Genomic DNA, 26,136 nt, shown 5'->3' on the forward strand with positions numbered 1-26,136 from the left:
GGTTGGTTGCATGCTTGCTTTTTCTCCAATTATTCTTTCTTCTTTCCTTCTCTCTTTACAGAGTAGAGAAGGGGGGGGGAGAAAGGGAAACATTGCTTTTGAATCAAAAACGCCTCAGATATGGAGAGCGGGGAGGGGGCTGGTGTTGAAGACACTTTGCTAGCCATTCGCCAAGTATCCAAACAGGACACTGCACGGGAGCCGAGATTTCTACGCCCGAAATGCCATCAACCGATACCGCAGATCCAGGGTCTTGGCAGCAGTGCAGCCGCTTTCCTTCATCAAAGCGTACATTCATCGTACAGTACGTTGTGTGGCCGCCCGTCGATAGATGCCCCGATAACGCAGACGCGCTACGAGGTCGTATCGGTCGACTGCCGGTACGCCTACCTGCTGTGGACTGAGATGCGTAGCCCAAGTCAAGACCGACGGCGTGAATAGCGCCATCCGATCTCAATGCCGTCAACCACCGGAGGCTCTTTTTGCTCTGCGCCGCCTTCTCCATGCTGCTAGCACCACGGAGGGACGCCCACAGACTACCCAAGGAACGAAATCCAGAAAAATTAGAACACAGACTAACACGGAGCCACCAACGACGGAGAGTCCGCACAGAGTTCCGTCTGGACTCCAATCCTCGTGTGACGAGAACCCAACATGCCCAGCCGGCTCCCGGATAGCGGCCCGCGAGAACGTGTGACAGGAGGCAAACATGCATGCCGAAGCATCGCCCGACATGGCCGCATCCGCGGATGGAACCTCGCCCACACAGTCAGTCGGCAGCGGCCGGTACCACGCAGCATCTCATACCTGCCCGTGACATGTATGACCGGCAAGTGAGCACACTCTCACGTTTCACTGAAGCAGACTCGTCGCCAGAACCCTCACGACGAGACCGCCTCCTCTGGTATTAGCTGTAAGATCTGGTCAGCTCGAGACAGGGTTACCGATACTCGTACTCAAATAGGAGAGTGAAGAACGACCACTGCCGGCCGCCGACTATGAATATCCCTGTTGCTGGTTCTGTCCGGCTTGCCCAAACATGAACGCGACGCCACGCGGCCCTCCAGTCTTCCGGCATGACCATGCTTGCCTTCAATTTCATTCCAAGGACTCTTGATGGGCGGATCGCGCAAATGGATCGCTACTTTATCAGACATAATCTGAATAAGTCAAACGTTCAACCGAGGCTACGCGTTCTCGAACCCGTCCGGGCACCCCCTCATCTCCAGGTCATGCAAGCACTTTAAAAACGCTCCAGGATCCCATCACCCCTTGCCGAGCCCCCGGTCTCCATACTTCCTTAACCTTTTCGTAGTCCACATCCTGATCTGTGGGCCAAAGCAATACATCGGGACAGTGATGGCCCCGAGAACCCCAGAGATGATTGCAACGGTGTCCACTGCGCCGTCATATTTAATCGAGCTGGTCAGCGGCACGGCCAAGACGGGGTGTTTCTGATAGAAGGCGAGGGATCCCTCGAAGAAGCCAGTTTACCTGGAAAATTCTATTCCTCCCCGTACTGACAAACATAGCCAAGCCAGTCGGACCTGAAGATGCACGGGGGAGACGTCAGAATGGTGCCAAACGTGTCGTGGAGACTTGGTAGATGTAGATGCCGAGGAACACGCCATTTCCCAAGAGCATCCACACGATGTTCGGCAAGCAGAGTGCCTGACCGTCTCCTTGTAGGAAGACAACGGTCTGCTTTCCATTCGGCTTGAAGTCGAAGACCTTGAGATTGTGGTGCCATGTCCGAGGCCCAAAGACTTTAGGCTGCAGATTGTGGCTACCCCGTGTTGATGCTCGGAACACTACTTCTGTGTTGTTGCTCCTGTTGACAATGCCGTCCCCGTTGATCCTTGAGCGAACTGCGCCCTCTATCGCAACGAAACACGTCACTTATTACACCTTGAGCATGGCCTTGTCTTGAGTCGCGAACGCAACTTGCTGGCAGCGTCACCCGACCGGTCTTACTTGGTCCACGGAAGGACGTCACCTGCATGAGCGAGGGATTGACAACTCTTCGCCATGCCTTCTGGGATCAGAGCTCAGTGTGGGAATCAAGACAACGAAGGCGCCCTGAGGCAGGTGCACCGTTCCATGATCATGGTCCCCCGCTGGATGGACTTTTCTTATACGATGTGTGCATCAGGTTCGTCGTGTTTGAGGGCCGTATGCTTGATCATAGTGGGTTCACCGGTTAAAAAAGGTTGCCAATGTTGATGCACACTGACAAGACACAAGCTGCAAAGTTAACAACATCTCGCCGCGTGCCGCGGCACAGACCAGACCAAACCAAGCCAAACGGGAAAACTCAAAGTTGTGAAGCTGGCTAGAATCGGTCTACAGCTGAAACGTAAGCAGTGAATACAGCAGCTAAACAAAACGATGGGAAATGTAAAATACTATGTTCTTTCCGACCCTGAGTAAATTACGCTCCTGTTCCTGCTGCCCACCAAGCCATCGATACGTAATGGTGTTTCAGAGCCGTACGTCTGAGTTCTGAGTTGCTGTCGTGGATCGGCTTGACAGGGATCATCGGCTCGGCTCAGACACATCAAACACCGTAGCCATTGCCGCACAGGTTCCGGAGAATCGTTGGCAGCAGATGAAGAGGTTGGCACTGCCTCTCGTCACGTTTGGCTTCAGGAATGAATGGTCCCCAAGGCGAGGAATTGAAGAGACTGACCATTCTCCGATATTAGTTGGCAAGACGACGACATCTCCGCAACCTGAAAGGGTCGATAACTGGTGCACCGTCACGGCCACAGGAGAAGTAACTGCACGATCTCCAACTCCCGACTCAGGACTCCCTTACCGGCTGCTCACAAACATTGCCGAAAGCGAGGGGCCGGCGGTCTGAGCACCGTCCAGTCTGTCCTTCCAGAAGCCTTTTGGAACAAAAAGTCAATTTGTCGTATGAGGCCTGAACTCTGTTTCGGAACGTGTAAATGTAACGACGGCAAATCCTCACAACAACACGCCTCGGCATCTCAACGTGCCCAGCCGATACTTGCTACACACTTCAGCTTCCCGAACAAAGCCCTATCAGCCGGTCCGCCTAGTGGAGAAGATACCGACCGAATTGTGAGCCGTGACGGGCCTAAACACACACCGCACATCGAGACTGACTTGGCACGAGTAACGACACACGGCAATGTCATCGTCGTACGCGACAAACCCCGCACCCGCACCAGTCAACTCCGCCACCGGTCCCGAGGGCGCGTTGTTGCCCAAGAGGCGGCGGATCAACTACGCCTGCAACTACTGCCGCAACCGCAAGACGCGCTGCGACGAGCAGAAGCCCTCGTGCCGGGCCTGCATCGCCGCCGGCATCGAGTGCGTCACCACCGACCGCCGGCGGCCGGGCGTCGAGGTCCAGCGCCACGAGACCAAGCGCCGAGCGTCGCGGACGTCAACGTCGTCTCTGGCCGGTTCGCTCCCGGCCGCCAAGACATCGTCGTCGTCCCCGCACTCGCCTCCCCGGGAGGGCGGGGTCGAACCAGCGCCGGCCGAGGTCCCGAAGACGAAGAAAGTTTCCCCATCGTCGGAGAGGCTCCACCGCGGCTCCGTCGTCTGTCGTATCGTTCCGTTATCAAGGGACCAGAACGTCGCCGCCATCCCCGAGGACGAGGACAACTCGTCGACAACGGCACAGCCGCCGGCAAAGTACCAGGGAAAGCTCCCCGTCGTACGCCCCAGCCGCGGGAGCAACTCGGTCGAGATCCTCGCTGACTGGTTGGACCTCGCGGCCCGTCGGCTGGGCATCCAACAGAGACGCGGCCTGCCGTGGGGCCCGGAGAAGCCGCCGTCTCATCGTGTCCGCGGCCTTCTCTCGTCCGAGCCCCTCCCGTTCCCTCCCAGAGCTGTCGCCCATCAGCTCGCCTCGCGCTACCTCGACGGGGCGAACCTGGTCTACCCCCTCGTCAACCGGGACCGTTTCCGACAGGACCTCGACACGGCATCGGAGCTCGGCCCGATCAACTTTGCGGAAACCCGAGGCATCGCTGCCCTGGCGACGGTGTACCTGGTGCTGTGCGTGGGGTTCGCTTCCGAGTCGTTAACGGAACCGCCCCTTGATGCGAGGGACTACGTATCGTACTGCAAGGCCCTCCTCGGCCACCTCATCACCACCAACAACGTGGATACCATCAGGGCGATAGTGTTGCTGGCATTATGCCTTCAGTGTTACGACGACTGCACCGGCGCTTGGAACGCCCTCGGGGTGGGCGTGTCCATGGCGACGTCGCTGGGCCTGCACAAGCCTCGCAGCAGCGAGGGCTGCCCCCGCAGCCGCACGCACAAGAGGCTGGATTTCGTGGACGACGAGGAGCGGAGGACGTTCTGGCTCGGGATTTACGCCTTTGAGAAGTTCTTGGCCTTCGAGATGGGCCGCCTCTCCTCCATCGACGACGAGGAATGCTACCCGGCCCGCGTTGAGATTCCCGCCGGCAACGGGACGTCGTCCAGGGACAAGGCGTTTTCTGTGACGGTCGACCTCGCCAGGATCCTTAGTGAGATCGGACGCAAGGCGGTCTTGGTCAGCCGCAAGGAAGACGGTCTTCGGGACGGCTGTTTGCAGGATGTCATTGCCGAGAAGATCGAGACGACTGGAGAGGCTCAGCTACTCCTGACGAGATGGGGCGAATCAGTACCGGACGAGTTGAGGTATGTAACTATTCACGAGATGGTTGAAACGTGGCCCCAAGATACTTGACCTTGGCTGCTTCGAGAAAGGCTGACAGTGCGTTCCCCGTCCAGGCCAATATCAGACATCCTGATCGGCTCGAAAATATGCCCCTTTGCGTCCTTCATCTCCATGCACTATAACAACGCGTACGTAGCTCTACGAACCCCCCCCCCCCCCCCTTGAATCTTGAATCATCAGCTAAACACACTAAATCACCCTCGCAGGCTTGTGATGCTCTCACGCAACAGTCTCCTCATCAGCGAAGAGGCCATCACCACCGGCGCCGACATCATCTCCAAGGGGAAACCGTGGGACTACATGATGCGCAACGGCCAGTCCCTCGCGGCCAACTCGGCGCGGAAGATGCTGAGGATCGTCGTCGAGGCTGTGGACTCCAAGTCGAACACGGTCTTGCCGAACCTGCTGAATCCGCTCCACGCGCTGTCGACGCTGGCGATGCATGTCATCACGCACCCGGACTCTCGTATCTCGACCATGGACCTTCATGTGAGTTTTTGTTTTCTTCATGTAGCGCGGTTTCCACTTCTCGTTTGGTGCGACGGTGAAGAGCTCACGTCAGTATCCGAAGTTGATCCAGAATTCGTCGGACTCAATGAGGGAGATCTACATCAGGCTCCGAGGTGACGGTTTGCTGGACCTCTTGCTGCAGAAGCTCGACTTTCTCCTGCAAAAGGGACTACCGCCGTCCGTCGGGCCAAGCTACCGACATGCCAACGGGCTGCCCACGCACGTCTTGAAGGCCGGGGAGACGCCCTGCCATCGGACGCCAGAGGACGCGTGGTCGGGCTGCGGCGAGAATCGGCTCCTAGAAGCGGATTGTGCCGTACCCACGGAGGGCCCGACGATACCCTGCTTCAGTCAGGGTAACGCCGTCGCCGACGGGAGCGAGTTCGGTTTTGACTCGTACGGCGCCATGTCCGTGACCGGAGACGAATGGTCCCCGAGCGGGTCGGACGGGATCGGCTGGGATTGGGCCTGCTTCTCCCAGTTCCTGTCCGGGCAGTTCCAGGTGCACTGATTCCCCTCTGTCAACAGACGTCGGTCTAATCTCGTTTCGTGGGCATAGAATTCATGATATCAGACTTTGAAGCCATCTACGCCCTCTTCTTGGTATCACAAGGAGTATGTCCGTATAGCTGAACAGGCCGAAATGCAACCATTCGCAGCTGCGTGGTTCCGGCAGTTTCGTGTTGTTATATTATTACAATAATCGAGGATAGTCTGCCTCAGCGCTGCCGTGGGTCCAGTTTCCATTCAGGCCGGCAGCATCCGAATCAACTCCGAGATCCAGCAGTAAGCCTAGAGCCGATGCTGATGGCCTCCCGACATCGCTTGACATTTCGTCATCGTTCGCTTTTACATTTGCAAGGTTACGCGAGCGCTATCCCGCCCAGTTTTCCATAATAGATATAGGAGTCATAATCGGATAAGACAATGGGCTTCTACGCGTTTGTGACTGTGAACCTCAGAGTCAAGTTTGCGACTTCCATGTCCATGTCTAGCCCAAACGCTCCCGTCGCTCCCCACACCACCACCTCCTTTAACCTCTTCGCACCTAATTCCTCTCTATGCTGGATGAGGAACCAGGCTGTTGAAGCTCCGTGGGCACTGCCAAGGATCGCGTGTCCCTCCTGCGAGTCCATCGAGAACGTCACGCGCTTATCCCAGCCTGGGACCTGCGAATAATCCGCTTGGCGCATTGTCTCTATGATAGTGTTGAAAGTTGGGGCGTAGTAAATATTAGAACGGAAGATGACCTTGAGGCTGCCGAACTCGACACCGACAGCCTGGCAGCTGTCCCGCCACTGGAAGTAGGCAAGGTCGGACAGCGTGTCCAGGTCAGGGACGTCCCCTATACGATCTTCCTTCCTCTGGTATGTAGGGCTCCAGTTCGAATCAAAAATGAATGCGCCGTCTTGCGGACTGGCCACATTGTAGTATCTCGCTTCCGTCGGCTGCAAGATGGAGAGAATCAGTACAGTGAACAGGGCCTGAGCTCTCCAAGTCTCTACTCACCTCCCCCTTACGCCCGTCTTTATACTCAAACTCTTTATCGTGGACGAAGCGGTAGAGTGCGAGTTTCTCTTTGTCTACTGGGAATTCCGGGTCTTTGAATGCCGCATCCAACTTGTCCCCGAACTCGGGCTTTCGAACCTTTTGCCCTTCTTGCAAGGGCAACCAGGGGGCTTGAACATAAGGCGTCCACCCCCAATCGAATAGTTCGTCCGGGTTCTGGTACGGGCTGGCCCATTTTTTCGCGTCTTCGTCATTTAGAGAAAAGAGGCCATTAAGCCACTCGCCCTTCTTGACACGGCCATTGTAATCTTTCCCAAAAGGAGGCACTTCTAACTTCACCCTCTTGGTAAGAACCGGGTCTGGTGCGACGTGCGTGGGGTTGACTGCCGGGTTGGGAGATGCGGCGACAGCAATCAAGTGAGCCAACAACGACAAGAACAGTGCACACAGACTCCTCGATCCAAAGGAGGGAATTGTTTTCGTCGTCATTGTGATCGACGGCGGAAAACTGATGAGAGGACGGAGCTGCGATGCTGTCGACGCGCTCAAACGAGTGTGGTAGTAGTGTGTTCAAATGCTTGCGGAAACGCGAGCGTTCCGCGGCCGTGGAACCTTTTCAACGAAAACGGAAGCGAAGAGTGACGGACTTCGCGCGTTCCCCGAGCTCTACCATGGAGCAGCAGAGCATAGACTCGTATAGTGCCATGGAACTTTGAGCTAATCGTCCAGAGAAGCCACACGGATCCCATTGCGGAGTAGCCCGTCTCTCGAATAGGCTGCCGTGACACCGATCAACTCTCCTCGCCTTCTGCATGGACACACCTTGTAGTCGGCCGGTGGGATGGCCTGCACGCCCCCGAGGCGCCCCGGACAAGGCCCGACTTTTCGTGAATGCAAAGAGTATAGTTTTAACTATTGCAGAGATGGACTGACTAAACGCGGTTACAGTATTAGAGTCGTTTCCATTTTCTACTCACAATCTAGTTACTTTGTTAGGAAGCATTGAAGTGTTGATGGTCTTCTTCTGTTTACCATTTCTAGACTCCACTTGCAGTTGGTCTATTTTTGTGGCCAACTCGTAAGGGTGGTGCTGTGCTGATACACTTTATATTTAAATCGTATTATTTGATTGCGTTCCGTCAATCTAGTGCGATGTATAATGGTTCTCATAATGAATATAGCCCTGGGCAGGTAAGGATCAGCACAGGAAGCAAAGTCACTCCAAATCATTTACCTTGCTTTAAATTGAGTCATTAAACCTGTAGTCGTCTTACTGCCACCTTCAGCCAAACCTTCACCACCCCAGCCCCAGCTAAACCCCGGTAACCTGACAAACAATTTGCCAAGTCATATTAAGTTCGTTAATGTCCCGTCAAGTCACCCCTTCGTCGCCATCTTCTCCCTCACCTCTTGTCCGCCACCACGTCGGACCACCATCGGCGTAAGGGACTGGGCAGTCCAGAAGTTCCCTCCCCTGAAGCTCGCAAAACGATTCCCAGCCTTCACTAACAGACCATTCGAGCAGCTTCTCCTTTGCTTCTATCTAGCACGAAACAGCGGAATCATACTGTAGTATTTTGTTCTTCATCAGCTTCATCTCTCTTTACCCAACCTCTCTCATCCCAAATAACCCCATTAACCAGTGACAGAGAAGGCTCACTACAGTAATCCTACCTTCCATAACTTCTAGTCCCCCATGCCGCAGCGATGGGGGTTTTGCTGCTGAGAACCTACAAACAGCTTCGTCGATTGTGTCGCCATCGATGGCCTGGGCGATTTCCATGGGGCACGCCTCGTCTCCTGGCAGGACGAAGAACGAGTGGCTGCAAGGGGGCGGGGATTGCCGGGCTTGGGACGGCGGTTTGGCTACCGAGCACCGTCACTGAGCCCTGTCTTGAATTCCTCGAGCTGGTGACCAAGCCCGATGTTGCGACGCGTCGCCCCCCGACTACGCGCGCTGTCTGCCGACACCTTTAGCGCCTCTGAGGACGTCGTACAACGCGTTTACTTCTCCCTTTACAAAAGACCGTCAAGACCAAACGCGCCGGCTTTAACACGCCCGCTGAGATCTTGATCCCATTGACTGACAAGTTTTCGGGTCTGCTCGATTTCAGGTCTTCCACCACGTACTCGGACTAAAGACGGATGGCCCGGTAGCTTGATACATCATCAACATTACCTTTGTAGTTGATGTTAGATGACCCCGGTTAATGTGTGCCGTGCAGGTTGCAACTTGCAACCTTGATTGATTCACAACACATCTTCCCACTCTAGAAATGCATACCACTAACCTGGACCAAAAACAAGGTGGGCCGACTACAGCTTTCATAGGGCTGCAACAACCCTGTTCCATTATCCATCCAACGACCTCTGGCAACTTTCACTCTGACTGACTGACGAATTCTGTGAGACTCAGCAACTTCTTGTCGACGCTGTCCGTATCGATAAGCTTCCACGTTGCGAGCCGGGGCGGGCTTGCTTCGCTTACATGCCAAGCTGCAAACGACCTGATTCGGAATCGTGAGCCGACATCTGCCTAGAATGCGAAATGGTCTTGTTGAGAAAAGTTCCGAGCTCTAGTTAAAATATCTAGGAAGTGCAACCAACAGCCTGGTGTTTTCTCTCCCTCTCGTCCTCTATCCCCCTTCCCCAGTCTCTGTTGTACATGTCAACCAGTTCTTTGCCTCACACCCAAGTCCTACTCATCCACGTCACGCCGAGTTTCTGTTGTTGCAATGGGATACTCAGAGGTTTGGTGCCAGCTTTGTGGCGTCGGATTCAACATCGGACGCCTGCGCACCCCAGAAGAAGTTCGAGACCCGCCCGCACTATCTGCCCAGCTGCTCCTCGATCTCGAACGCTACACGAGGAACGCACGTAACAATGCAATGCACCGCTGCGATCAAGTCGGCGACGGCATGGAAGGCTGCACAATCCTCAAGCACACACCACCTGGTAGACCATACGAGGAAGAAGAGCACGTCCCAGGCCCGGAATGCACCGACAAATCTGGCTACCACGGGCATAGAATCTCATTGAAGGAGATGCACGGTTGCTGCACCTTCCAATGCCTGATTCCCAAGACGGACGACTGGCACTCCCAAGACGACGACCAGGAGTTCGAGAGGCGCGGGCAGTACTTCCTCAGCGGCCCCTCCGACCACATGCCGTCCACGGACATGTACGATCCTAGCACGTTCCCCGAGCGACATGATTCCTACACGCCCTTGGTGAGCGAGGAAAACGTGAACGGGAGGGCCATGCCGTTCCACACCGCCTGCTTCGAGGTGTTCAAGCGTGCCTCGCTCCACAGGACCGGCGGCATCGACATCCACGGCCTGGTGGGCTGGTTCCGTCTCGAAGCCGACCGCATACGGTGGTCCCGGTCCTCGCGGTCCGAAGCCGTCCGCCGTGGACAGGAACAGTGGTGGTATCACAACAGAGGAGACGAGCACCTCGCCGCCAACCCGTGCTTCGTGCCCGGCCTGCAGGATATCTTGAAGAAGACCTACACGAAGAAACCCGTGCCCGATGATGACTGGGAACGAAGCGTCACTGGCGCTGAAGCCTTGGCGCCGTCTCAAGGGAACGGGAAAGACAGGCTCGCTGTGTTGCCCTGCGAACTGCGCCTCCAGATCCTCGCCGAGCTGGAGTCGCCGGACACCGGGAACCTCTGCCTCGCCTCCCCCGCGTTCCGCAACCTGCCACAGTCCATCTTCCGCAGCATCCTTCTGCGCACGAGGCCCTGGCTATGGGAGGCGTGGTGCACGCTGCCGTACTCCTTTTGGGCGACGACCACGTCTTCCTTCCTGGAGGCGCAGAACGAGAGATTCAGCGAAGCGTACAACGCCTTTAACGACGCTGCCGATGCCCTGTTCGAAGACGACGACATCGACCTGACGGATTCGCAAGAGCAGGAGATTCTGTCTCTCAAAGTGCAGGCCGCGGAAGCCCTCGATGGCATGAACGCCTGGCAAAAGGATGTCGACGTCGTTGCGCTGCCGCCCGCACAGACGGACTGGCGGGGGATCTTCATCGAGACGGAGAGCCGGCAGGCCGAGATCCTGGGCTTGGCGAACCGGAAGCGGATCTGGACGGATTGCGAAGCGATTCTGGACCAGATTGAGAAGTATTGGCGCGAGGGGGCGATTCAGCCTGCGACCGAGTGGCCGGAGAGCGAGTGGACGGATACTGAATCGGGCAGTGAGTTGGAAAGTGAGTCGGAGAGTGAGTCGGGGAGTGAGTCGACGCAGAGTCCGAGAAGCTCTGATGAGGGCTCTAATGAGGGTTCTGGTGCATGATGTCAGCTGCTTCTGCATCATGAACAAGCATCTCATGAACAGTGTTTTTGTCTGGAGGAAGACCGTGGGAGGGTTAGATAATGAATATCAGACAAGGTTTCCACTTTCACTTCGTGAGTCACGCTGCTAGTCGGCGGCTTCTATTTCTCGAGGACCTCATCCTGAACGGGTTGCTGCAACAGAGCTGGGTCGCTTAAATAATGTGAGTTGTACGTGACGAAGAAATGAAGACGCTGAAATGTCGTTACCACGATCTCTCAGACCTCATAGTTTTAGCCTGATATGGTTTCGATAAGCGTATGGGTTACGAAACATTGCTCTCAAAGACGTTGCAACTCTAGTCGGTGCCGGGTTAGGCAAGGCAACTTTGACATGACCCGATGTTTCCTAGACTTTACAACCCTTAAGCTAAGCTGAAGTGACCTGGCAAGTAAGAGTTTGACTCGAAGAAAATTGGAAATTCGATGGCTAGTCATGTTCAGCGATGACACCCGGAGTAAAGCAGGTCTTGATAAGAGGATGAGCTTACAAGTTATATGCAGTCAACAGCGGGATGCTCTGGCCCCCATCAGTAATCCAGAATTCCATCCAGGGATTCTGCAGACAGCCCACACAAAGGAAAACCCCCGAAATGAACATGTCATATCCTAGTAGCCAAGGGTCCAGCGTCTATCAATAAGGAAGTCAAGACATGATTTCCTCTCTGCCGAAAGGGAAGTCTTTAGCGACGGCTTAATGTAATTGGTGCGTATGCCCGGTTGACTTCTCCACTTCCCCAGACAATCCTTTCGCGGGAACCGGCATGGGAGGCGCGCGAACATGGGGAAGATCCATCCCCATGTCCTACCTATGCAGCGCGGCAAGACGGACATCCAACTTTGACAGCTTGATAATCGTTGGTTTTAGCATAGCACTCGCAGTATAGACTCATGATACTCCTACGAGTTTCACACTCGCCTCTCTCCCTCTTGCTTCGGCCGCCGCGATGCCCGCTTTCGTGAGGCCGTCAGCTCCCCCCCCATGGAACCAAGTCCAGTTTTTTTCTCTCTTTTACCCACCGTGCATTGACTAACACGCTCCGATACCGGCGACTCGCGAGAAGGGAATTTTCGTCCGACTCCATTCAATTTATTAACAAATGTGTCAACGCGGCGGAGGCGAACCCCGGGGACGGCGGAGAGAGAATTTTTCTTTTCCCCTTTTTTTCACGGGAGAGCGGCAGGTCTGGAGATCGCTCTGCGTCATGCAAGGCGGTCTGGGGCAAACGTAGTTGTGGTATAACAGGCTTTTGATCCCAGTTCGCTTAGTCTCTCTACTCCTAGTGTCCGCGTTGCCATAAACCCCCCTCTCGGTTCTCTGGAAACTCTGATTTGTTTCCACCCTCCCATCTCAAAAGACTTCCAGCCTTCTTATACTAGCCGTTCTTATACTGGCCAACCATGAAAGAGAAGAAGGAAGGCTCATACGGCCGAGGGGAGGCCTCATCGTCCGACGGCCCGGACAATGCCATCGCACACGATGCCGTCTTTGGAGAGATTACATCAGAAGGACCCAACTACCGGAGCGTAAGTCACTACGTCCACCACCCTTTCATGAACCGTGGTTGGAGGGTTGCTGACACGGGACCTAGGTCGGGTGGCTGGGTACGTCGGTACTCATGATGAAGACGCAAATCGGCCTCGGCGTCCTGTCCATCCCCTCGATATTCGACACGCTCGGGATGGTCCCGGGAGTCGTACTCCTGTGCGTGATCGGCGGCATCACGACCTGGTCCGACTTCATCGTCGGCACTTTTAAGCTCCGTCACCCCCAAGTCTACGGTATCGACGACGCCGGAGAGCTAATGTTCGGATGGATCGGTCGTGAGGTCCTCGGTGCTGCGTTCTGCCTATGTAAGTCTCCAAACCAGACACCAACATGAGAAATACCCGGTTTTTTTTGGGGGGGTTTTTTATGATATCCTAACGGCCGCCCTCTCAAGTGTTCACCTTCACCTCCGGCTCGGCCATGTTGAGCATCTCCATCGCCCTCAACGCCCTCTCAGTGCACGCGACATGCACCGCCGTGTTCGTGGCCGTGGCCGCCATCATCGGTTTCGGCTTCTCCAGCCTGCGGACCCTGGGACGCATCAGCTGGCTGGCGTGGATCGGCGTCATCAGTATAGTCGTTGCCGGTAAGTCGGTCCCCTCGACGTTCCGGTATCCGCTTTGTGACGGGGTACACAGCTAACGCTTTCGCCCCAGTCCTCACCGTGACCATCGCGGTGAGCCTCCAGGACCGGCCGGCCGCGGCGCCGCAGGACGCCGTGTGGAAATCCGACTTCAAGATCGTCAACACGCCCTCCTTCACCCAGGCCATCGGCGCCATCTCGTCCCTGGTCTTCTCGTACGCTGGCACCCCGGCCTTCTTCTCCATCGCGGCCGAGATGCGCGACCCGCACCACTACACGCGCTCGCTCGTGCTGTGCCAGTCCGTCGTCACCATCGTCTACGTGGCCGTCGGCGTCGTCGTCTACTACTACTGCGGATCCTACGTGTCGTCGCCGGCCCTCGGTTCTGCCGGCCCCATCGTCAAGAAGGTCGCCTACGGCCTTGCGCTCCCTGGGCTGATCGTCTCGGCGGCCGTCATGCTTCACGTACGTGCTTCACACTTGGAGATAATAGATACTTGAAGAAGAACCATGCTGACCTGTCTGCACAGCTGGCTAGCAAGCACATTTTCGTCCGTATCCTGAGAGGCTCCAAGCACCTGGCTGCGAACACCCTGATCCACTGGTCGACGTGGCTCGGCTGCACTTTCACCATCTCGTTGGTGGCATACCTCATCGCCAGCGGCATCCCCGTCTTCAACAGCCTGATCTCCCTCATCGGCGCCCTCCTGGGCACGATGATTTCTTTCCAGCCGATGGGCTGCATGTGGCTGTACGACAACTGGAGCAAAGGGAGGCAGGCCCCTACTCTCGGGTGGTATCTCATGGTTGCTTGGAGTTGTTTCGTCATCCTTTCGGGAACGTTCCTGACGATCGCCGGGACGTATAGTGCCATTGTTGGCATCATCGATGATTACAGCAAATCCGGGGGCTCGGCCGCGTGGTCTTGTGCTGACAACTCAAACTCCATATGAGCGTATATGCCTTGAGAGTATTGCTTTCCTAGTTTCAGCATGCTGTTGTTCGAAAAGTCTAGAAAAAAAATTCCAAAACAGACGCTGTTCAAATCTCAACAAGAATGTTTATGTTCCAGATCAGCCGTAACAGTGATGATGCACGATGTAGTTTGTAGGCTGTTCAGAGCGGTCCTTGTCGGTCAGTATAATTCATGGTCTCGTTCGACGTCCCATGGCACTGCTTCAGCCCCAGCCAGGCCAGGACTTGTTGTTATGGCTATGAAGATCCTTGGGCTGTAGTCGAGACAAGTACATGGACGAGGTTCAAAAAAGCAATCATGTCCCTAGTTACTATGTCTCACTAGTCTCATTCCCCGCGTGAACCTATGGAGCTTTTCTCCTCAACCTCCACAGGTCGGGGACACCTTCCAAGTAGGTTGTTGGTGACTAGTTATGTCCCAGCCAAGGCTGCCATCTGAGGACATCCTTGACTGCTATTGGATTCTTATTGGTCGCATGGCCGCGTTGAGAAGCCCCTTAGAGTATTCGACAGACATGACCGTTTCTTACCTCTAGTTTGCGAGTGGTAAATGACGTGGAAGCAACCACTCACTGGCTGGCATCTTTGACCTACTCTATCATAGGGCCAGCCCTTCCATGTGTCAGTCGTTTTCACAGTGAGAAACATATAAAAGCGTATCAAGCTTTCCTCTCTGAGACCTGACTTCTTGTCAGAGGCTAAGCTACTTCTACAGTTTCACTAATCAACCAAAAGCTGCCTTAATTTCGGCTCGTTGGTTGCGGGCAAAGTCAGGAAGGCTGGCCAATTTGTCTTTTCTTTCCTCTGCAAGTCACACAATTTGAAAACTAAACAAAAATAAGTTCATTCAACTGCTGCATCGGTGAATTGTTCAACAGGCGTTTCCGTCATAGATAGTTTTCTATTCAGGGAAGTCCCTCCACTCAGATGTGGCATACTCTGTGTGTGTGGTATCCTTCTGCCCAGACTGACAAGGCTCTTGCGAAGTCATCCGTCGGCTGACCGGGGGAAATTCTCCAGCGGCCGCCAGGCCAGGGATGTTCTACATATGTATGGAGACAACCGGGCAAACGTGGACAGCAGGGGTGGGTGGCCTGACTCATGAGAATGGCTTGACAACGGGGCGAAACCTGCCCATCCGACATAAACTTATCGGCTGACGGGCAGCCAAACCGCTCCTCCGGCCGGGATCTCCGCCAAACTCGTCATGTCTCCAGTCGCGGAAAGCCCCCGCGTTATGAATATTCCTGCCGCATTTGCAACCCGGTCCCTGGCTCTTCCTTGCTCTCCCCCTCCCCGGGGCCAAGCCGGGTGATGGCCAAATCTAACTGAAAGACCGCCAAATGGGTAACACACTCCCATAGAAATTGGCTTTATTACACTCAGAGGGGGGGACCTTCAGGTTGCAACTGGTGTGGCTCTTCACGAACACCCGGCCCCCTTGGATCGACGGCCAGCCCCTGAGTTGACGCGCCTGAAGCTGGCCGACGTCAAAGTCCCCAGATCCAAGGGAAAATGGCCCCCGATCAGAGGCTGGATGACATCCGGCAATTGTCCGGACGAACCCAACTTGTGACATGGCGAAGTATTGGAATAGTTTTCATTCTCCATATGTATGCACGCCCACCATCAAGATGTTCGATATGCCGCCTGAGATGTGCCACAATTTGCCATCCCATGTCCCTCGCGTATCGTGCTTTCACGACTCATAACCATAACGCCATTCTTCAACCCTGACTCAATAGAGCCGCTTCAAGCATACTTCTTAATCATCTTGAGCAGAGCCTCCTCGACCTCCTTGGGGCTGGTGGCGTTCAAGTAGTGGCCGCCGCCCTCGACCATCGTCAGAGTCGCCTCGGGCGAGGACGTGAAGAGCTTGATCTGCTCCGTGGGGATGTCGACGCCGAAGACGGGGTCCGCGGTTCCCTAGAAACATGTGTCAATATTCCACTGCTCTTCAACGGCCGAACTGTTGATTTGACACCAGAGTGATTCCAAGCACACAGTCACGTCACGTACCTGGAGCCAGTAGACGGGGCACTTGATATCTCTCAGCCTGAGCAGGAGGCCGTCGCGCGACATCAGGTTGCCGAGAGCGATCTTGAGCTTCCGGCGGCCCTCGTCGCCCTTGTAGACGGCCTTGAGCGTCGTGGTCCAGAACGCGAGCGTCTCGGGCGGGACGGTGCCGGAGAAGCCCAGGCTGCCGACCATGCCGCACCAGATGTCGTCGACGACGAAGTCGGGCGTCGGGACGGGGCTCGACCAGGCGTCGTAGAAGGGCAGAAGCTGGGTCTTGGGGTCCCAGCAGCCCTTGCCGCGCGAGTCGGCCGATTCGTAGTCCATGGAGGTGCCCAAGGGGAGGAGGCCAAGGATCTGAAAAGGATCATCGGGCATCACGTCAGCGTTGAGTTCCCCCACCCCAAGAAAGATGAACTATTAAAATCTGCGTTTTTTTTGTCAAAACGGGGGCAAACATACCCTCTCCGGGGCCAGGAGGGCCATGCGGGTGACCATCCAGCCGCCCTGGCTCGTGCCGAGGGCGAAGGCCTTGTCGACGCCGAGCTTGTCCATGACCTGCAGCGCCATGATGGCGGTGTCCCAGTAGGTGAAGTGCTCGACCGGGCAGCTGGTGGCGCCGTGGCCGAGGGGCTCGACGGCCAACAGGTTGACGGCGTCCGTCAGGGTCCTGCTGTCGAACTGGTCGTTGTAGAGGGCGCTGGTGGTGCACATGGAGTTGATGAGCACGACGGTGGGCTTGGCGGGGTCGACCTTGCCCCCGGACAGGCGGTAGCCGGCCGTGATGCCGCCGAGGTGGGGGACTTGGATGGTGGTTGTGGCTGCCATGATGGAGATTTGCTTCTGCTGCTGTCTTGTCTTGTTCGAGTGATGTGGCCGTGTTTGGGTTCCGCTTGATAGGGTTTCGAAGATAGGTGTGTGTGTGTGACTTGGCGTCGAGGTTCAGCAGGATGTCGAAGAAAGGATGAAGATTTCTACATGTACTAGTATGTCCCGCGTGCTTCTGGATGTTCTATTGCCCCTCGTGCCAGCACGAGGGTTACGGGCGACTATGGATCATGGATGGACATGGCGACGGTGTATTTCAAACGGCCGTCCCCGCTGGACCGTTGGAGAACGACCAGTCGAGTTGCAGCCTCTCTCACAGTAGGGCCACGCCACGGCCCTCGTTTCCTAGAAGGATTCGCTTCGCGGCAATGCCTGTCCTTGTTTTGGTTTCGGTGTGGTGGATATGGGCAGAAGAGGAAGGGAAAAAGAGCACAACCACCGGTCGAAGGGCTCCAGTTTTGCCCACCTTCTAGGGTTCTTCAACGGCCGTGACGTCCTCTTTGACAGGCGGATGTGGATATGACCCTACGACTGCAGCATCAGCGAAGGAGGGTGTTGTCGGACTTGAGGTTCCTCAGGGAAGATCCTGTTGTGCTATCGCCGAAGAACTGGGCAGCGGGAACATGACTCGCGACTTTGAGGGGCGAAATTAGACCCAGTTCGAGCTGGCCACGTTCCCTAACTAGGGTGTTTGCTGGCGCTATTGTGACGGACGACCGAGGTATCCGGTGCCTCTCCTGTCGTTCCTTTGCATGATTTTCTTCAGCGGGCCGGCCTTGCATATCGTTGCAGAAAGAGGGTGCATGGGATGTTCATCCACTGCCTGTTTTGGGTGTTGTGGCGCCAGGGGGCACAAGAGCCGTCGTTTGAAGGAGACAGAAACCGTTGAACCTAAATTTCTCTTCCCGTCTGCCTGAAGGAAACGGAGTCACGGGAAGGGGCGGGAGTATCCTTCTTTAGTTTCTCTTCTCTGCGGTTGCTGGGCGCATAGATGATGGTTCACTACGGCGGATATCGTGTGTATGTGCGTATGTTTGTGTGTGTGTGGTGGCACAAACACCCGACTCTGGGAGAGCCTCATGATCCAGACTCTCTGTTGATTCCATTCTTGGTTCCCGAGGAGAATTTCTTCTGCCGCCCCCCCAATGCAACATACCCAGACGGATCCAGATGTCGCTTAACCAAAATCCCTGTCCAGTCTGCCAACCCCCTGGACTAAAGCCGGCCAAAAGCCGCATGCGGAATTTAAATGTGTAACGACAGGAAGCCTCCCGACAACAGAACGAGAGTCCTCGGTCGGCCCATCAAACCCAGGACCGTTAGAACACTAGCCATCTTGGAGACCAAAAGATGCCTGCTCAAAGGGGTAGTGGATTACTGAACAGAGTAGCTTGCATACAACACAGCACTGGGCGACATGTCCTGGGATGATCCCGCTCATGCCGTGCCATGCCGTGCCATGTCACTTGTCTCCCCTCCTCCACTACCGCCTCGCCCCTTTATATGGGGAACCCGAGCTCATCAATGAACTTCGTTGGGCCTTCAGAGAGGCCAGTCACCTTTGCCACTAGTAGAACTACTAACTGACTAGGGTCCACAAAGCGTGGAAAACCACGGTCATAGTTGTGGGCTCGGAGAAGCCAAGAGGGGATCGACTCTTCGGCGAGAAAGTCTTGCAATGCCGACATGAGGCACATCATATCTGCAGGAACATGCGAGCTAGGAGGTCAGACCGGGGAGATGGTCTGAAAACCTCCTCGTGGAAGTGAAGAAGGTCTGTCTGTCGTCTGCCCATTTGGCAAACTCTTGCAAAGGAGAGGTATATATATGCCAAGTGTGCTTTGATGCGCTTGCTACTTCCACCAGAGCCTTCTCATCAAGCCAGGTCCCCTTGGGTGAAGATACTCTCCCAGCTTGGTCGTTTGATATACGCCGCCTGCCCTGTCCATCCGCTGCTGTTTTGGGAATTAAGCAGCATCGTCCGGTGGGGGGGAGAAAGGGCCCTATTGAATTACTTATGTACGTATGTCGAACCAAGTAAAATCGTTTCCTCTCTCCATATTTCCTCTTTTTTTCGTCATGCCCACGTTTCCCAGGGGTCTGGCTCCTTGGCCTCTTTTTGACAGCCGTCTCAAAACAGTCTTTTCCAGGGACCAGGGCCCGAGGACGGCACTTGTTGCAAGACGATGTGGTTCGCTGGCCGGTGAATTAAGTAACCCAGACGGCCCTGCCCTGATGGAGTCTCGACGTAGAGGGGACGGGCGGATGAATGGTTCTTGACTGCATGTTGTCCCGACCCTCCCCTTCTTTTAGGTTGAAAGTTATCAGGCTGGATCCTCGACTTGTCTAAACAACCCCCCCCCCCCTTTCCCCGTGTTTTTGACACATTCCTTTCTTCTCCACGGCAGGGTCAACTCTGTCCTTCACAGCATCCCAAAAGGAAGAAGGGGAACACCTTGATTCGCGTACGCAAGGATGGCGTCAGACTCCGGGCCCTCACAGCTGCCCGGGCTTCCCGGGTTCGACCCTGACAACATCCAGCCGTGGACCGTAGAAGTCGTCGTTTCAGTCACCGTCCTGGCGGTCGTGGCTGTCGCTTTACGAATCTTTAGTCGTCAGACAAAGGGACAGCAACTGTGGTGGGATGACTACTTGATCATTTGGTCGATGGTAAGAGTCCCTTTAGCCGCGCATTCGGTCTTTTTTGTGACAATCCAAGCGAGTAGAAAGCAATAGTTCTGACCGGGACATTATAGCTATGGAACCTCGTTGTGGTAGGCTTCATCTTCGCGATGCACTCCGTCGGCATGGGCGTCCACGCCGACAAGGTTGAGATGGACAACATCGTCCTGATGGCCAAGTACCTCGTCGTGGCCGAGATCCTCTACGCCTGGAACCTCGGGTGGACGAAGCTGAGCCTGATGCTGATGTATTACCGCATCTTCCACATCCCCTTCTTCAAAAAGATGACGTGGTTCGTCACCGCCTTCGTCTTCGCCTGGGTCATCTGCATCACCTTCCTCTTCATCTTCATCTGCGTCCCCGTCGAGAAGCTGTGGTACCCGGACATCCCCGGCCGGTGCATCAACCAAGTCGCGACCTGGATCGCCAACGCGGCGTCGACCATCTTCACCGACCTGCTCATCCTTCTCCTTCCTCTGCCCCAAGTCTGGAAGTTGCAGTTGCAAAAAGCTGAGAAGATCGCCTTGACCTTTGCCTTTGGCCTCGGCTTCTTGTAAGTAGTCCTGAATCTCACACCTAATGCTGCCCAGACATCTAATGAGAGAACACCAGCGTCGTCTTCACCTCGGCCTACCGAACCAGCGTCCTCTTCACCTACAGCTCAACCGACCCGACCTACACCCTCGCCCCGACCGTCGGCTGGACCGCCATCGAGATGTCGGCCGGCATCGTCTCCGCCTGCCTGCCGACCATGCGCCCGGCCATTCAGCGCATCGCCCGCACCTGCGGCATCAAGGGCAGCATGGGCGGCATGTTCCGCAGCCCGACGGCCCTCGGCTTCGGCTCGAGCCGGAACAAGTCCAACTTCAGCAACGGCATGTCGTCGCAGGACCCCAGCGGCGGCGGCTCCCAGATCGCGCGGAACCTCTCGGCCACCAAGCACGGCGCCGGCGATGACGCCTTTTACCGCCTGCCCGACGAGAACGGGTCCGACGGCACGAGCCGCCGGCAGACGCCGCCGCTGCCCGAGTCGAAGCTGAGGCCGGACACGACCGGGTTCGGGTACTCCGTCTCGAGCTACCCGGTCAAGGAGAGGGACGACACGAGCGAGGACGAGATACCCCTCCACGCCATCCGCGTGCAGAAGGACTTCAAGCATACGACAGCGACAGAATAAGGTTATCAAGAGCTTGCGATCTCTAGACAGGAAAATTAGAGGCATCGGGTGCTGCTTCCTATTCTAGTTGCTGTCCACAGCGGATATCAAGATTCTGTTGCCCTCGTTGTCTGCGACATTGGTCACATAGGATCAAAAGTTCCTATAATGAGACGGAGTTTCTGGGGGTAGATCTCGCGTGGGTATCAAAAAAAGAACCGTCCACTGCTGCCACATGGTGGGCAATCAGACTTGCACGAACGCAGGATTTTAGGATCGCTTGAGATGTCATTTGCTAGCTATGAAGCTGCGAGGAAGAGCACTTGACTTGTAAATAGAGTATTTTAATATGAAATGAAACGAATAATGCGACAAAATGATAGTGATGTTTCTATTCATGCATTCTCGGCTACATGTTTGTTGTCCTGCGTACACCAAATGTCAAATCCTCAGTACACAATTCACTTTGGACTCTACCCCTCAACTTCAGAAGCTTTTGCCCTGGGGCCCTCTTTTTCCAATAATGTTCACTAGTAGATTCAAGCTAATGTGCCAATTAGTAAAAGAGCCACACTCACGTTCCCGATCTCTGCGGTTTGTATTGCCTTCAACCATTGGACATGTCTCATGCCTCTCCGGGCCCATGCTCGGTAACAAAAGACGGGTCTCCAAGGAGGAGGATACTCAATTTCCAATGGAGAAATACTTCCCAAGCGTGTCGCGGGACGGGGGGCGTTATTTCTTTTTTTCTGCGTTTTTAAGAAGAGAAGCAAACTTACAAGCACACCTGATACTTGGCTCGACTATGATAAGATTACGTGGAATTACAACTAACGCAACTAACAACATTCTGTATTCTCATTGAACTCTAGAGAGTCCTATTTGTGTAGTTCCAAGGTATATCTAGAGGACCTACGCTTTACGCACTGGACTCCTCTCCCTCCTCCTCCTTCAATGGCTTTTGACCATAGACCACGTTGCTGTGAAGAATTTGAGTAAATATACGGCCCCTCTTGTAGTACTAATGGAAGAACTTACAAGTGGTACCAAGCGTGGATGTTTTCGCTTTTCAGGTCTTTGCGGACTCCAGCCAGCAGGACAATCACCTCCTCTGCCGTCCAGCCAAGACCGCCGCAGAGCAGCTTCATAGAGAATCCCTCCAGGCCGTCCAAGACCTGAACGAGGTTACACATTCCAATGTCTTTCAGGTAGGGGTCTTTGGCCCAGGGGCCAAGCGGAATCTTGTAAGGCTGGTGGTGGATGTTGATCAGGCCAGTGTTGTCCCGGACCAGACGTTCCAGCTTGGGGCCGACCTGAGCATCTCTGCCAAAAGCTCTGGAGGCTTCCATGAAGAGGTCGCACCAGCGGTTCAGGCTGGTTCCCTCAAGCGACCCGTCATCCGAGTACAACTGGAAGCTCCAGTCCTGGAACTCGGCCCAGCCGCCGGGGGCCACGTTGCTATGTGCCCAAACTAATCAGTTCCAGTCACCAGGGGCGAACCTTTGAGCAGACTTACTCGTAAACACGCTTCACATATGTCGGCCAGTCTGCCAGAGATCCACTCATGTAACGACTGAAGACGAAGTCGTACTTATAACTGTTGATCCAGTCGCTTTCAACGTCGTCAATTTCGAACTTGACGTTAGACGGGACCCTATGCGACCGTCAGTACACCTCCCCTGCGTAGGATGTCGTCGTCATCTCGGTACCATTCTGGTTGGATGGGGCTAAGATCGTTTCCGAGGATCTACAAAAAGGTTAGAATTCAGATAGCAACAAATGTTTCCGTCGCGATGCACCAATTTCGGTAACATGCCTCTGCGTTGGTGAAAAAATCGCCCATTTCCATAGCCCCTTGTAACGTCAGTATGGCGAACCATGACACCGCAAGCAGAACAGACGAGAACATACAGATGCCTGTCCCTGTCCCAACATCGAGGATGCGATGGACTTTAGACTCATCAAGGGGTGCGAGGAACAAATTGCCGCCAATGGTCTTGACCATCAAGTTATGGACTAGGTCCAGCCGCTCCATCTCGGGCTAGTCGCATCATGTCAGCTTCGTCGTCTCTCAACACACCGGTGAGCTAATGTAGTCAGAAAACATCTTCCTACCTCATCGTTCGGAAAGTTGTAAGCTGGAACAGTTCATCAGTATGGCCAAGCCTCAGATACGGACTAGGGATTCGCAAGTCCAAACATACCTCCGGCCCGGAAAGCGTGGTACCGGCGGCCATACTCGGTCGGATAATCTACCACGGAGGATGTCAAGGACGCCGTGTACGAGGAACTGTCTTGTCAGTACACTTGCTGTAAAAAGCAATTCTAGCTGCGGGTTTCGAGGCGCGTACATTCTATCGTCAATTGTCGATGCGTCATCCTGGGCAAAGTGTTAAGTTGAATGAACTGCTACAGACATGCCGCAGTGCGACGTGAAGAACCCGTGACCCTACCCTAATGCTGTCATCAACCTCGATTGACTCCTCGGGGGACGCAACGTCGGCTTCGATAGGAGGAGCGGTATCAGGAGAAGCAGCCGCGGGGGAGGCGACCCCGAGCGGAGGAGCCCGGCCCGTAGCGTCACCAGCCGCCGTCTCTATGGCTTTCGATGGGGCCGTCGCCGGAGACTTTGGCGATGCCGGAGACTCGACGGGCGGGACCGGCGAGCTTGCCGCGGCGGCGGGAGTTGGGGTTGCGTCGGCCATTGAGTGTTGTTGTTGTTGTTGTTGTTGTTGTTGTTGTTGTTGTTTCGGGGCCTTTGATGCGAAGGGAACGTCAAGGAAGAACCGGACGGAGGAAGAAAACACCCACCCTCAAAGACCAAGGAAAAGCGTAGTTTTGTAGCCGTCTCGGAAAGCAGCAAAACCCCTCAGCTTGGCGGTTCATCCTTTCCGCGCCGCTGTTGGTTGTTTCTCGGCTCCAACCCATGCCGCCACGCGGCGCGGATGTAGAGCCGGACTCTGCAGGCTGCAGAAGGCTCTTTTCTCCTTCCAGATCGGATCATCGCCCCCTTGTAGATACTGGACACAACCCACATTAAGAACGCCGAGTTGCCCTCTATCTGCGCTCAAACTCGTCGAACGTGTTTACATTCGATGGATAGCGGCGAAACTGGTGCAACTAGCCTACAACCAAGTAAGTGAAAAGGGAAGAATACCGGAAAGAAAACAAGCAAAGTTGGTATCTCGATTGCCGGACAATCAGTCCGGCGGCACGCTTTGGGCCTGGAGAAGAGCAAACAACAATGGTTACCGCGGTCACAGCCAATCGTTTCTGCGCAGTGGCAAGACACACCCCTGGAGGTGCAGAATTCTGGACCCAACGGGCCTGCAGGTTTTTATTGACTCGGAAGCATCCCGGTGGCTCTCGCATGGCATTTGGGACAGGTGAGCCAACGATCCTAGTTCGCGGTGCGCTCCGTCTACCCGAAGCGGGTGGTGGGCTCGACTAGCCCTCGGGAACAAAGACGGCTTCAAATAATGGCTCTCTGGTGCTTGAATCTCTCTCCAGGTATCTCCACCATTCAACGCCATTAACATTGCCGTTGGTCAGGTTGTCGAGCGATCACCTATTGCAGCGAGGTTTTATCTGCCTATTCATAGTATGAGCTCAGGTTAGCCACCTGGACACTACCGTTTTTTCCAATCAACTCGTAAGCTACGTTGCCGAGTCGGTAATGTCGATGAGCTGGATGACGAGGTGTCGGAGTGGATTGTGGCTGCTAGGGCGGTGGTGACCGGCGGGACCATTATTAAGAACAAGAACAGTACTCATTCCGAGGATGTCATCTTGGAGTGGAATGATTTGGCCATAGGTTCTTCGGGAATATTGCAGTGATGGTGTTTAATACGAACGTTGATGGCAACGGCACGGCAACACAAGCCTAGCAAGTCTGCATAGCGTAGTGAAACTCCATCAACCGTGACTGGCTGAACGATCGGTAACACCCTTCATCAATGTCGTGATAAGTCCCGCCGAGCGCAGCCAGATACTTTTTCCACCCACTCTGCTAGCGAAACGCGGCTGGGAATCGGGGCGAGAGATGCGCAAGGACGCAGGTTACAACACCCGGTAGACGAGACCAGGTCGTGCCTTATTATAAAAAACAATGAACGAACGAGCTCATCCACTGTGTGATGAGAAGAAGCGAGGCTGCGGCAAACTACAAGTATTCCATGCGATTGAGATGCTACAGCGGAAATGCTACAGATACTCAAAACCGACAGGTTCGCATGGCGTCGGCCAAATGGTATAAGTTGTAATGGGACATTACAAAAGACAAAAGACAAGAGAAAATGGAAATGGAGTCAACCGTGAGGAAATCTCATGAAGTCGCAGAGCAACTGGCGACTAAATGGATAACGGAGTCATTGAATTATGTGGTGGTCACTCATCGTCGTGCATTTACAACTTGTTGACCATGAACATTGTCAGCGAACTGAACAGTGTGATCACCAGACCTACGCCCCTCAGTGAGTCAAGGGGGAAAGCACCGGGGGCGACTTGCATATGGAATGTAATCTTGCGATAATGGAAAAGAAATGCATGAGTACTACACGCGGTACCAAGGCTTCACTCAACGCCTCTTCCAATGACAAATGATATATCCCCGTTCCGAAAATAAGTGATTCAACGCCCGGCCATGTTCTAATCCTCAAATAGTCACCAGCCCAGCACGTTGAACCAGCTCTTACGCGGGTCCTCGACGGCGCCGTCAAAGACCTTTTGGCGGACGGCCTCGCTCTGCGGGTTCCTGTACTTGGCGAAGAAGCGGTCCATGGTCTGCGACTCGGTCTTGAGCTGCGAGCGGATGTTCACGGCGATGGCGGAGACTGGTGGTCGCTTGGTGTTAGTGGGCTGACTGACTGCCGGACTCTCGGGTTGCGCGCCCTCACGTTCGGCTGAGATCCGGGGGTGGGGGTTAGGTTTCAGGGCTGCTTACCGATGCCGACCGTGATGGCGGCGGGGAGGAACCGGGCGAGGGCCGGGGTGGTGGCGGGAATTCTGGTTGGTTGGTTGACCATTCTGAGAGTTGTGTGGGAGTTGTGTGGGAGTTTGTGGGTTTTGAAATGGTGTTTTCGTGCGGTTGCAAGGTAGAGCGACGGTAATTGGGAACCGGAACCAGGAAGTTAGTTGCGAGACTCTTTCTGTGTGTGTGTGTGTTGCAGTTGCGACAATGGAGATGAAGCGAGGTTGCTTTGCTTTTGTGTGACGATGTGTTCGATGTGTTCGATGTGGACTGGAGTGCATCTTAGCCGGTGTTCCCATCCCGCATCCCCAT

The 26,136-nt window shown here is 55.0% G+C and overlaps 10 protein-coding genes across 10 annotated transcripts; 5 read left to right on the forward strand and 5 right to left on the reverse strand.

The window, feature by feature from the left end:
• Positions 1–654: 654 nt before the first annotated feature.
• Positions 655–837, forward strand: CDEST_08662 (uncharacterized protein; the record flags this gene model as incomplete). The annotated part of the gene is made up of 1 exon (XM_062924821.1): positions 655–837. The coding sequence occupies one exon, from the start codon at positions 655–657 to the stop codon at positions 835–837; it is 183 nt and encodes a 60-aa protein (XP_062780872.1).
• A 732-nt stretch (positions 838–1,569) lies between these two features.
• Positions 1,570–2,002, reverse strand: CDEST_08663 (uncharacterized protein; the record flags this gene model as incomplete). The annotated part of the gene is made up of 2 exons (XM_062924822.1): positions 1,570–1,877; positions 1,975–2,002. The coding sequence occupies 2 exons, from the start codon at positions 2,000–2,002 to the stop codon at positions 1,570–1,572; spliced, it is 336 nt and encodes a 111-aa protein (XP_062780873.1).
• A 1,155-nt stretch (positions 2,003–3,157) lies between these two features.
• On the forward strand, positions 3,158–5,729 carry CDEST_08664 (uncharacterized protein; the record flags this gene model as incomplete). The annotated part of the gene is made up of 4 exons (XM_062924823.1): positions 3,158–4,668; positions 4,762–4,836; positions 4,915–5,197; positions 5,289–5,729. 4 exons carry the CDS (start codon positions 3,158–3,160, stop codon positions 5,727–5,729), a joined length of 2,310 nt encoding a protein of 769 aa, XP_062780874.1.
• Positions 5,730–6,153: 424 nt separating this feature from the next.
• CDEST_08665 (uncharacterized protein) lies at positions 6,154–7,216 on the reverse strand (the record flags this gene model as incomplete). The annotated part of the gene is made up of 2 exons (XM_062924824.1): positions 6,154–6,666; positions 6,728–7,216. 2 exons carry the CDS (start codon positions 7,214–7,216, stop codon positions 6,154–6,156), a joined length of 1,002 nt encoding a protein of 333 aa, XP_062780875.1.
• A 2,246-nt stretch (positions 7,217–9,462) lies between these two features.
• CDEST_08666 (Putative F-box-like domain superfamily protein) lies at positions 9,463–11,028 on the forward strand (the record flags this gene model as incomplete). The annotated part of the gene is made up of 1 exon (XM_062924825.1): positions 9,463–11,028. One exon carries the CDS (start codon positions 9,463–9,465, stop codon positions 11,026–11,028), a length of 1,566 nt encoding a protein of 521 aa, XP_062780876.1.
• A 1,342-nt stretch (positions 11,029–12,370) lies between these two features.
• On the forward strand, positions 12,371–14,241 carry CDEST_08667 (Putative amino acid transporter, transmembrane domain-containing protein). Its single transcript, XM_062924826.1, has 5 exons — positions 12,371–12,593; positions 12,659–12,920; positions 13,010–13,201; positions 13,272–13,663; positions 13,729–14,241. The coding sequence occupies exons 1-5, from the start codon at positions 12,468–12,470 to the stop codon at positions 14,149–14,151; spliced, it is 1,395 nt and encodes a 464-aa protein (XP_062780877.1). The 5' UTR covers positions 12,371–12,467; the 3' UTR covers positions 14,152–14,241.
• Positions 14,242–15,782: 1,541 nt separating this feature from the next.
• On the reverse strand, positions 15,783–17,913 carry CDEST_08668 (Putative alpha/beta hydrolase-1, epoxide hydrolase). Its single transcript, XM_062924827.1, has 3 exons — positions 16,652–17,913; positions 16,193–16,546; positions 15,783–16,099 (listed from the first exon to the last, which is right to left on the reverse strand). The coding sequence occupies exons 1-3, from the start codon at positions 17,015–17,017 to the stop codon at positions 15,926–15,928; spliced, it is 894 nt and encodes a 297-aa protein (XP_062780878.1). The 5' UTR covers positions 17,018–17,913; the 3' UTR covers positions 15,783–15,925.
• Positions 17,914–18,886: 973 nt separating this feature from the next.
• CDEST_08669 (uncharacterized protein) lies at positions 18,887–21,151 on the forward strand. The gene is made up of 3 exons (XM_062924828.1): positions 18,887–19,687; positions 19,774–20,252; positions 20,312–21,151. Exons 1-3 carry the CDS (start codon positions 19,493–19,495, stop codon positions 20,874–20,876), a joined length of 1,239 nt encoding a protein of 412 aa, XP_062780879.1. The 5' UTR covers positions 18,887–19,492; the 3' UTR covers positions 20,877–21,151.
• Positions 21,152–21,659: 508 nt separating this feature from the next.
• On the reverse strand, positions 21,660–23,861 carry CDEST_08670 (Putative S-adenosyl-L-methionine-dependent methyltransferase superfamily). The gene is made up of 10 exons (XM_062924829.1): positions 23,309–23,861; positions 23,207–23,235; positions 23,060–23,145; positions 22,971–22,993; positions 22,767–22,896; positions 22,672–22,709; positions 22,565–22,602; positions 22,372–22,509; positions 21,894–22,313; positions 21,660–21,835 (listed from the first exon to the last, which is right to left on the reverse strand). Exons 1-10 carry the CDS (start codon positions 23,558–23,560, stop codon positions 21,775–21,777), a joined length of 1,215 nt encoding a protein of 404 aa, XP_062780880.1. The 5' UTR covers positions 23,561–23,861; the 3' UTR covers positions 21,660–21,774.
• Positions 23,862–23,866: 5 nt separating this feature from the next.
• CDEST_08671 (uncharacterized protein) lies at positions 23,867–26,084 on the reverse strand. The gene is made up of 3 exons (XM_062924830.1): positions 25,798–26,084; positions 25,363–25,687; positions 23,867–25,265 (listed from the first exon to the last, which is right to left on the reverse strand). Exons 1-2 carry the CDS (start codon positions 25,877–25,879, stop codon positions 25,518–25,520), a joined length of 252 nt encoding a protein of 83 aa, XP_062780881.1. The 5' UTR covers positions 25,880–26,084; the 3' UTR covers positions 23,867–25,265; positions 25,363–25,517.
• Between the last annotated feature and the right edge of the window lie 52 nt (positions 26,085–26,136).

The sequence above is a fragment of the Colletotrichum destructivum genome, chromosome 5 (assembly GCF_034447905.1).
Source record: "Colletotrichum destructivum chromosome 5, complete sequence".
NCBI classification, from domain to species: Eukaryota; Fungi; Ascomycota; class Sordariomycetes; order Glomerellales; family Glomerellaceae; genus Colletotrichum; species Colletotrichum destructivum.

Bases quoted from the DNA above. Each gene is read 5' to 3' on its own strand.
- CDEST_08667 (XM_062924826.1), top strand. From the start codon at position 12,468: ATGAAAGAGAAGAAGGAAGGCTCATACGGCCGAGGGGAGGCCTCATCG. The intron at 12,594-12,658 runs GTAAGTCACTAC...CACGGGACCTAG, and splicing joins AAGGACCCAACTACCGGAGC to GTCGGGTGGCTGGGTACGTC. The intron at 13,664-13,728 runs GTACGTGCTTCA...CTGTCTGCACAG, and splicing joins CGGCGGCCGTCATGCTTCAC to CTGGCTAGCAAGCACATTTT.
- CDEST_08668 (XM_062924827.1), bottom strand. From the start codon at position 17,017: ATGGCAGCCACAACCACCATCCAAGTCCCCCACCTCGGCGGCATCACG. The intron at 16,547-16,651 runs GTATGTTTGCCC...GATCCTTTTCAG, and splicing joins CCCTCCTGGCCCCGGAGAGG to ATCCTTGGCCTCCTCCCCTT. The intron at 16,100-16,192 runs GTACGTGACGTG...ACATGTTTCTAG, and splicing joins GCCCCGTCTACTGGCTCCAG to GGAACCGCGGACCCCGTCTT.
- CDEST_08669 (XM_062924828.1), top strand. From the start codon at position 19,493: ATGGCGTCAGACTCCGGGCCCTCACAGCTGCCCGGGCTTCCCGGGTTC. The intron at 19,688-19,773 runs GTAAGAGTCCCT...GGGACATTATAG, and splicing joins ACTTGATCATTTGGTCGATG to CTATGGAACCTCGTTGTGGT. The intron at 20,253-20,311 runs GTAAGTAGTCCT...AGAGAACACCAG, and splicing joins GCCTTTGGCCTCGGCTTCTT to CGTCGTCTTCACCTCGGCCT.
- CDEST_08670 (XM_062924829.1), bottom strand. From the start codon at position 23,560: ATGGCCGACGCAACCCCAACTCCCGCCGCCGCGGCAAGCTCGCCGGTC. The intron at 22,897-22,970 runs GTAGGAAGATGT...TGATGCGACTAG, and splicing joins ACAACTTTCCGAACGATGAG to CCCGAGATGGAGCGGCTGGA. The intron at 22,603-22,671 runs GCATGTTACCGA...ACCTTTTTGTAG, and splicing joins ATTTTTTCACCAACGCAGAG to ATCCTCGGAAACGATCTTAG.
- CDEST_08671 (XM_062924830.1), bottom strand. From the start codon at position 25,879: ATGGTCAACCAACCAACCAGAATTCCCGCCACCACCCCGGCCCTCGCC. The intron at 25,688-25,797 runs GTAAGCAGCCCT...AGCGACCACCAG, and splicing joins CGCCATCACGGTCGGCATCG to TCTCCGCCATCGCCGTGAAC.